At 41.4% G+C, this 10124-nt stretch overlaps 1 protein-coding gene across 1 annotated transcript in view; it reads left to right on the plus strand.

Annotated features, from left to right (window-relative positions):
• LOC133404313 (helicase ARIP4-like) overlaps positions 1–8982 on the plus strand; it is a 67635-nt gene extending 58653 nt beyond the window's left edge. Inside the window, 8 exon segments of the mRNA XM_061680081.1 lie at positions 1608–1707; positions 1804–2009; positions 2110–2285; positions 3157–3353; positions 3659–3858; positions 4190–4279; positions 4386–4481; positions 4976–8982. Of these exon segments, the coding sequence (XP_061536065.1) occupies positions 1608–1707; positions 1804–2009; positions 2110–2285; positions 3157–3353; positions 3659–3858; positions 4190–4279; positions 4386–4481; positions 4976–6027 (2117 nt within the window). The 3' untranslated portion in view covers positions 6028–8982.
• The last annotated feature ends 1142 nt before the right edge of the window (positions 8983–10124 follow it).

Below are 10124 nucleotides of genomic sequence, written 5' to 3' on the forward strand. Positions count from 1 at the left end.
CATTTAAAATCAACGCCGAAAGGTCAATGTATGAAATTAATTGACAATGACGAAAATGAGGCGGCACGGTGGGCGACTGGTTAGAGCGTCAGCCTCACAGTTCTGAGGACCGGGTTCAATCCCTGGCCCCGCCTGTGTGGAGTTTGCATGTTCTCCCCGTGCCTGCGTGGGTTTTCTCCGGGTACTCCGGTTTCCTCCCACATCCCAAAAACATGCATGGTAGGTTAATTGAAAACTTTAAATTGCCCGCATGTGTGAATGTGAGTGCGAATGGTTGTTGGTTTATATGTGCCCTGCGATTGGCTGGCTACCAGTTCAGGGTGTACCCCGCCTCCTGCCCGATTATAGCTGGGATAGGCTCCAGCACGCCCGCGACCCTAGTGAGGAGAAGCGGCTCAGAAAATGGATGGATGGATGGATGACGAAAATGAAGGATATGTTCGCGATAATTATAGTGAGGGCGCCACGGTGGACGACTGGTTAACACATCTGCCTCACAGTTCCGAGGATCCGGGTTCAAATCCGGCCTCGCCTGTGCGGAGTTTGCATGTTCTCCCCGTGCCTGCATGTGTTTTCTCCGGGTACTCTGGTTGCCTCCCAGATCACAAAAACATGCATGGTAGGTTCATTGCAAACTCCAAATTGCCCGTAGGTTTGAATGTGAGTGCAAATGGTTGTTTGTTTATATGTGCCCTGTGATTGGCTGGCTACCAGTCCAGGGTGTACCCCTCCTCTCGCCCAGAGTCAGCTGGGATAGGCTCCAGCAAGCCTGTGAGGATAAGCGGTACGGAAGATGAATGAAGGAATGAATGAAATTAATTAAACCCACGCAGGCACGGGGAGAACATGGAAACTCCACACAGGCGGGGCCAGGGATTGAACCCGGTCCTCAGAACTGTGAGGCTGATGCTCTAATTTTAGTTAATTTTGCAAACGTTAAATGTTGTTTTAGTTAGTTAACTTTTTTTAAAAAAAACATTCTCGTTTTTTTATTTCATTTGCAAAATTGTTTTTTCAATTTTAGTTTATTTCGTTAGTTTTCTATAATAACCTTGGTTGTCAACCAGTTCAGGGTGTACCCCGCCTCCTGCCCGATGATAGCTGGGATGGGCTCCAGCACGCCCGCGACCCTAGTGAGGAGAAGCGGCTCAGAAAATGGATGGATGGATGGAACTCCAAACCCCCATGAAGAGGCGGATGTAGCAAAATAAAAGCTTGTATTGTATGCATTTATTGCTATTTAATTAATTAGGTGTATTATTAATTATGCATAATACATATGGGGGAAGAAAGAAATTATCTACTGGAAAAATAATCCCGTCCAAACAAATAGTCAGTAGTATGTGTACCTATTCTACAAATCAAAGGTTTAGAGCTCAGACCTCCGCCAAGGTTGAAAAATCGTAATTTAGATCACCGCACATTCCTTGTACATGGCCAAATTTGTTTTCAAGATTATTCATTTGTTCATTTGTAGTTAAATTCATTTTTTCTATCTGGTGTCAACAACCATTTACATTGAAAGTGAATCACATCAAAAAATACTATCCATTAATAAAGTGCTGTATTGTTTTAACTATCTGCTCTGGCTGTGTGATGTTTTAAAGGACTGGATGGAAGTACAACCACCTCAGAGCGAGAGAGATTAATTAACCAGTTCAACGATCCCAGCAACACCTCAGCGTGGGTCTTCCTGCTATCAACCAGGTAACACACAGACACACTTGTATTCAAACAACAGTGATGCTATGATGGACTGTTCAAGTTTGAATAACTGGACTATGCACTACTGTGGGACCTCAGGGCAGGTTGTCTGGGAGTGAACTTGGTCGGAGCGAACCGTGTGGTGGTTTTTGACGCCTCCTGGAACCCGTGCCATGACGCCCAGGCCGTGTGCCGTGTCTACCGCTATGGTCAGAGGAAGCCATGTCACGTCTACAGGTTGGTGTGTGATTTCACGCTTGAGAAGAAGATCTACGACCGCCAGATCTCCAAACAGGGCATGTCCGGTGAGAAACAGTTGAATAAAACTTAATCTAGCCTGATCTAATGTGCAGGTGTTGTTTTTTTCCTCTCTAATTATTTTGACTTTCCTTCTCCATCAATCAGACCGAGTGGTGGATGATTTGAATCCCGTGCTGGCCTTCACCAGGAGGGAGGTGGAATCTCTTCTCCACTTTGCCGAAGAAGAGCCAGAGCTCTGCCAAGTTCAACTGCAGCATCGGGACAGCATGGATTGCGTCCTAGGAAAGGCGTTGTGCCTCTTCCCACACCTCATTACCAAGGTAGATGAAATTAGAGAAACATATTGTTTATATGTGCCCTGCAAATGGCTGGCGACCAGTTCAGGGTGTACCCCGCCTCTCGCCCGGAGATAGCTGGGATAGGCTCCAGCACGCCTGCAACCCTAGTGAGGATAAACGGTACAGAAAATTGATTAATGGATGGATTAATCCCTGTCTGCCCCCTAGTGGTGCATAAAAGCAGAGTTTAGTATAGGGATGCCCTTATAAGGATGAAAACCCATAACGTACCGACAGATGTACATGAACACCTGGCCGTTACACCTATATGAAGTGAAAACTGAAAGAAATATGGAGTTGCTCAGCTCTTCCAAGAATAATTAATTTGCAAATATGTAAATTATGGCCAGGTGCATCTCCCTCATCGTAAAGTGCCCCTAGGTTCAAATCTCTGCTGAGGCCCTCTTTTCTGGAGTTTGCATGTTCTCCCTGTGCTTTCATGGTATTTCTCCAGGTACTCGTGCTTCCTCCAACATTCCCAAAACCTGGATGTTAGGCTAATTGAAGATTCTAAATTGTCCATAGGTGTGAATGTGAGTGATCGTTTGTCTATATGTGCTCTGCGATTGGCTCGCAACCAGTTCAGGGTGCACCCCACCTCTCGCCCAAAGTCAGCTGGCATAGGCTCCAGCTCACCCACTATCCTAATGAGGATAAGCGATGTAAAAAAAAATTTGATAGATCGATGGATGCATTTCAAAGGCACAATTTAAGACATAAAATTTTGGTTTTCATTACACAAAATGCATTAACTAGACTAGACTGGTGCGGGTGATCATAAGAATGATGATGATGTGATAATAAGAATAACCTTCATTATAGATTTCCCCATCCTTTCTTTAAATCGTTGTAGCAACCATTCCCCCATGAGTCTCTGCTCATGGACCGCAGAGAGCTGAAGCTGAGCACTGCTGAGAAGAAGGCAGCAAAAAAAGGTTACGAGGAAGAGAAGAGGGTGTCTGTGCCATACACTCGCCCTTCCTATGCTCACTACTATCCTGCCAGTGACCAGAGCCTCACCAACATTCCTGCATTCAGCCAGAGAAACTGGTTTGTAATAAAGAATATTCACAACTGTTTAAAAAGCGCTCTGAGTGGCCCTGAGTGAAAGGATATCTTAGAGTTAAAACGTTTTATTCATTTTGATACATATACTGTTCCTTCAAAAGAAAATCAATGGTGTAATGTCTCATGATCAATTTATGTTAATTTTTAAAGAAACTAATATATAAAACATCCATTTAATTCATGTAAAAATAAATTGGTATGACTATGTATTTTTTTTAATGAAAACATGGAAAATAAATCCTTCAAATGAATTTATCATTAAATTGTGCGATTAAAACTCCTCCCAGGCGACCACCTCACGCTGAGGACAAGCCGGTGGCCAATGTCCGACCAGTCCACTCTGCTCAAGTTCCCACCCTACCTCGACAGGCGTCTGCCGGTTCGGCTCCAACGTCCAAAGACTCATCGGCGTCCAGCCTTGGAGGTTTTCCTGTCAACTGCTTGCAAAAAGCTGGAGTCTTTGTGCAGAAGATCATTACTACTTCAGGTAGGCAGTATGTACTGTCGCTAATTGTTCTATTCTATATATTCTGATTCTATTCCCGTTGTGGCCCAATTTCAAAACCATAGACAGGAGGTTATTACCCCATTTTTTGGTTAGTTGGTTTACTATCTTGTATGAAATTGTTGTTAAATGATAACTTCTACAATATATCTAACAGAAATTTACCATTAAAACTTTGTGGATGGGTTACACATGAACACTGCACTAGTTTTGTTAAACCTTGGTGGAGGTGTGCTATTTACTGAGCGACATGATAGTTTTTCCTCCACGAAAAACACAAAGTCGCAACTATTGCATATTGTTTCTCTTTTAGATATGGTGATTCCAGGCACCAACAGCTCAACAGATGTCAAGGCCAGAATCACAGCTGGAGAGAGCATCCATGTCATTAGGGGCACCAAAGGTAACACTCATAATTTCAGTTTTGGTACTTGAGTCTTTGATTTGGTTAATTCCCTGTGTAGAATCTCATTAGCTTCTGAGTAACCTATTGCCTGTCTTGATTTTAGGGACCTACATCAGGACATCAGATGGACGAATCTTTGCTATCAGAGCAGCTAGCAAGCCTAAGATGTCAGATGAGACTACTGCAAGATCACACAAAGGTTGGAAGACTCATTTAATATTTTATTACTCAATGCGGCAACTCTAAAATGCAAAACTGTACTATACAGATAATTGTGACTCTGTTATGTTTGTTGGTGTACACTTCCTGGCTACAGTTTTTCTATATGTCAACATGGATTATTTTAGAAATGGCTAGACATTAGTCTCATATCTCTGCAAGTGGTTTCGCTGAGAATCCAATAATTTAATGACATAATGAAAAAGTATTCCTAACCTTTAAACTAATAACAAAATAAATATTTGTGTCTGCAGGGTCAAAAACTGATACATTGCACACAAAAAAATCTCTAATTGATCAGGGTGTGATATTCTGAAATGTATAATATGTTCCTTGAGGTCATTCTGAATTTTACTTCTTTATAGCTATTAAGATCTTAGTTTTAGCCATCTGTAATTGATTTAACAGATGATAAATGTAGGGTTTTTTGTTTTTGTTTTGTTTTTTAATTAATAATTGATAATTCCTCTTTAGACCCCCAAGGCTCTGAAGTGAAACAGCCAACTACTGGTAGTAATGGTTGCCCGTCACCTGACCAACAGCAGCCAGTAACTCCTGACAGTTTGCCCCGCCCCCTTTCACCCGACAGCCCAGAGATACTGAGTGAGTTGCAGCGCTACGCTGCAGGTACGGGACGCCAGCCAGAGAGGGAGGACGGGAGCAACATGTACAAACTGCCTTCAGCTAAAATGGGCCAAAGCAACGACGACGATGGAAATGTGAGCCACCATGATGCCAACAGGGGTAATGTCATCCAGCCCAACATGGATGCCACAGCTGCACAAGACTTGAGAATCAACTCCAAGCGCAAAGCCTCCACCCCATTGCCAGACGAGCGGTCTCGCAAGCAGCCAGCTGTTGGCAAACACTCCACAGCCTCTATAGCCTCCCAGGGTTTTCCCTACATGGGTGCCTATGGCTTCCCTCTGGGCTTCAACCCTGCCATGCTGGGTGGCTCATTGGGAAACCCACTCTACATGGGGGCTGGCTCGCCTTTCTTCCACCCTTCTCATACTGCCCTTGGCAACCCTAGTTTCATGCCAGAGTTGTTTGGTTTGGGCGCAGTCCCAACCTCATCCTCCACCTCTGCACTGTCCACTTCTACCGCCACTGATGTCTCGACCTCCTCATCCCTGCCATCCTCTGCGTCAAAAGCTTCCACTTTGACTCCAGGCACCTTACCGTCATTCATGCTGAGCCCCAACCTCGCAGGCATGGCCGGGATCCTGCCACCAAGCTTTGCCCTATCCTATAGTCAATCTCTGCCCAGCTTTTACCGGGGGTCAATGCTCAGTGGTGGGCTTCCCGGTCCAGCGGCAATTCCTGGTCCAGCTGGATCAAGCTTTCTCTCCCAATGCACTATAACTGCTGGCTCCAGCTCCTCATCCTCATCGTCCCCTTCATCATTTTCCCCGTTGGCACACTCTGAGGACCAAAGGGCCAGAGCTATTGTCAATGGCAGGAATGTCAGTAGCCCTGACAACTCGGATGACAATGGCGAAGTCATTGAGATGAACGGCCAATGAAAAAAATGATGCTCGGTTTGATTTGTCTGTAATAGGATCTCCATCCTATTTGGTGCAGGGTTTAAAAAGATCCTCTGAGGGACAACAGACATGGCGTTACATGAATCACAACGTGTGCTCTGATTGTGTCGACTCCACACAGTTATCTCTTGATTCTGAATTTGTGACCTTATTTAAAATCTCTTTTGGGACAGAAGAAAATTTAAATCCTAAACCTTTGGGCATCTGCCTTTGATATGTAATCATCACTGGACAAAAAAAAAGCCTGCAGTGATTGAAATGGCTTGTTGTTCTACCGACTAGTGAAAACAAAACAACAGCAGATTTACCAGGGGAATTTTTTTTATTTTAGTTTAGCTGTAGCAACGGGTATGTCTGTATCAGTCTGTAGGGATGGGCCTAATAGTGTAGTTGAGAATTAGATGACTTGTGTGTAAATTGCCGTTGCTTAATAATTTCTTGAAGCTGTGAAGGCTAAAAGCAGTGAACTACTTGACTGCAGCCAGCAGAGGCACTGTTGGTTTAGTCTCAACTAGTTTACTGTAAAAACAAGGGGAGCTTGACATCAGCTAATGCCTACATCCACACAGATGGTTCAACTCTTCTGGAGCAGTATTCTGCTCAATAAGATGCTGGGTGAATTCACGACAATTCAAGAGATACTCTCATCCCGTTACAAATCTGCCCATTCCTAATCGTTTGTCACATCCAGTCTTGCTACTGAATATTCAACACATTTTAAGGAATGCAGAACTATAAGCATTTTCAACTTCTCTGCCAGGTGAGTGGTATTGTATGTTTTTGTTCTTGGACGTAAATATAAAGAAGACAGGATGATGAGGTAAAACTTCTAAAACCTTAAAACAACAGAATGTATGCTTAATCAAATGCCTTTGAACGAGGCCTTTATTAAAGACTCCTACTGAGATGTGACATGGGAATATCAGTTTTTCTGTATTTTTTGTATTATTATACCTTTGCCTAAAAACAGCCAGGGGAAAATGAGGAAAAACTGTGCTCCCCTCGTAGCGGAGAAACAACCACCAACGGAAAATGCCTTTTGCCGCTTATCTTTCTGAATGTGAACTGTGAACAAGGAGATGCAAAGAGAGGAGTTGAAATCTCACCCACAGTCTTACTGTAGCCTAGTGACAAATAATGCAAAGCACTCACTCAAGCCTATATACTGTAAAAGTACATGCCAACAGGAGTCAAACTGACCACACCTGAATTTTGGTTTTAGTGTTGTCTGTGTTTGTGTTTGTGTCTGTGTGTTGCAGTTTGAAATGTGAAAGAAAGCAACAGGGTTTCGTGATATTACACTTTTTGTTCTGCTGGTGTTTAAATGTTAATTTGACCTCATTTGTTTGACTTGAGGTCTTTATTGAAATCCTTTTTGGGGGAACTTTGCCAAAAACAGCGCACAGCTGCATCCTCCGTCATAGAGGATTTTGTCTTAAGCGACCAAAATTAAATCAAAAAATGCTTTGACTATACTGTGTTTCCTCAAATAGTGGGCATCCCTCTTACATTAATTGTAATTAACTTCATGGATGTGATTTTTTTTTTTTTTTTTTTTACACATGGACATTAAAGAGTTAACTGTGCTGTATGTATGTTACTAACCAAACCAGCAGCCCCTACCGAGGCACGTGAATGGTCTGCAGTCTTAATGCATGTTGAAAAATATACCCGTACTGGTACCATTGTGGTATATTATTCAAAAAAATTATTTTGTACAAATGCAGGCCTCCCTCATCTTCAGTTAAGTATATAAACACCCCTGGCCGCTATTTGCGGAAACATGCTATATAAATACTGAATAAGGCCATCTGTCAGTTTGACCTAGTGATTAGCACTGCTCTACACTCTCCAATTGGAGACCTGTATGTGGAGACAAGGACCCAGCAACCCCCGGCCACCACCCACCACCATTTTTGACCCCAGTTTATTCACGTGTTTTGACAATGTGCTTTCAAAACCAGCAGCTCATTTGTTATACGAAACAAACTTCACATCCGTATGCAGAGAATAATTGTGAAAGAGATTTATATTTGTGCTTCATTCTGAAATTGCGAGTTTACCTGTTTCATTTTTGTCTGGACAATAGTTGAATTTACCAAGGTAATTTATTTATTACAATGAATATTTATTCATTTGTAGTGTATTAAATATCTTTTGTATATTTTTTTTTGTATTGTCAAATTACTTTTGTTGTTCCTAAAGTTGGAAGAAAACATTTTGACTTCTCTTCCCCCACCCCAAAAAACAAACAAACAAACACTTACGCTCTGTTCCAGTTCATATTTAAAATGCAGCATTTGCATGTGTGGACCAACCAATAATGACCAGGAGAGTGTTTAAGAAATTCGAAGTAATTATCATCCTGCTGACAGTTACACAAATCATCTCTTAGATTTTGTGATTTTGGATAAGTCATCGGGTTTATATTTTATTCATTGTCATTTAATGTGAAATCTTTTATTTGACAACCGATTCCTTCATTAAACGTTTGTAGTAAATGTCTGCTCACAAATGAATATCATAATACACGCCATTTCTGCGCATTAAATTTAAGATTAAACCACAGTTAAATTCTTCAGAAAAAAAAAAATCATTATTATTGTTACAATTTTTTTGTTTGTTTGTTTTCATATCAGAAATGATGGAAAAAGGTTTGGATGTCAGCTTGACATTCGCTGTACCAGTGTAATTTTATTTTATAAAGTTTTCTACTTGAATTTACATCTTTATTTATACAAATCAAAGAAGTCCAATGAGCAGAGCTGTCTGAATTGCATTCACAGTGAGAAGATTGAAACTGCTAACTTGGAGGACTGACTGGTCAAACTCTGATATGTAGTGAATCCATGGACTGAGTGTATGACCTTGGAATACAGTACTTTGTTCATTTGTTTGTTTGTAAAAGTTTGACAATAAAATGACTGTTGGATATATTGTAGAAGTTATCATTTATTTGCTTAGCTTGCATTAGTATTATGGACAATTTTTAGAAAGAAAGATGTCTCGCCTTCAAGAAGATGACTCAGCAGGAATCATCTGAGAGAAGGACGTTGCCGGGACGTGGCAGGTGTTGGTGCCATGTTTTCACCTTGAAACCCTCCCCTTAGTGTGTTGTGTCTTGTAAATTTAGAAACCTCCCTATTTTCAAAGAAATGCAGGAGCGACGGGAGAGATTGTTTAGAGCGTGTTGAGAGGCTGTAATCTGAACAATCTCTCATGCGCCCTCCTCATGAGAAAACGAAACCAGCGTCTTCATTCCTTTTGTGTCTAGTTTTTATAATGTTGGGCAAGATAAATCCAACAATGACTATTCCAAAGGTTACTTACTCGTTTTCTTTGTATTGACAAACACGTTTCTACCACTTTTACACTTTCGTGCTTGTTTCAAAAGATGCAGGTTTGTTATTTAGGGTTACACTGTAATCCCTGGCAGAAATTAATCTTCAAAACACCTGATCCAGATTAAAGCCATCCATTATGTATTTATAACTATAGCAATATTTTTGATTGAATTTATTATAGAATTATATGACGTATGTACTGTATAGGTAATATAGAAATCAGCATGTACAACCCCAATTCCAAAGAAGTTGGGACGTTGTGTTAAACATAAATAAAAACAATACAATGATTTGCAAATCATGTTCGACCTATATTAATTGAATACACTACAAAGACGATATTTAATGTTCAAACTGATAAACTTTGTTGTTTTTAGCAAATAATCATTAACTTGGAATTTTATGGCTGCAACACGTTCCAAAAAAGCTGGTACAGGGTCATGTTTACCACTGTGTTACATCACCTTGTGTTTTAACAACATTCAATAAACGTTTGGGAACGGAGGACACTAATTCTTGAACCTTTGAAGGTGGAATTCTTTCCCATTCTTGCTTGATGTACAGCTTCAGCTGTTCAACAGTCTGAGGTCTCCGTTGTCGTATTTTACGCTTCATAATGCGCCACACACTTTCAATGGGAGACAGGTCTGGACTGCAGGCAGGCCAGTCTAGTAAGCGCACTCTTTTACTACGAAGCCACACTCTTGTAACATGTGCAGAATGTGGTTTGGC

Source organism: Phycodurus eques, chromosome 1 (assembly GCF_024500275.1).
Source record: "Phycodurus eques isolate BA_2022a chromosome 1, UOR_Pequ_1.1, whole genome shotgun sequence".
Lineage (NCBI taxonomy): Eukaryota > Metazoa > Chordata > Actinopteri > Syngnathiformes > Syngnathidae > Phycodurus > Phycodurus eques.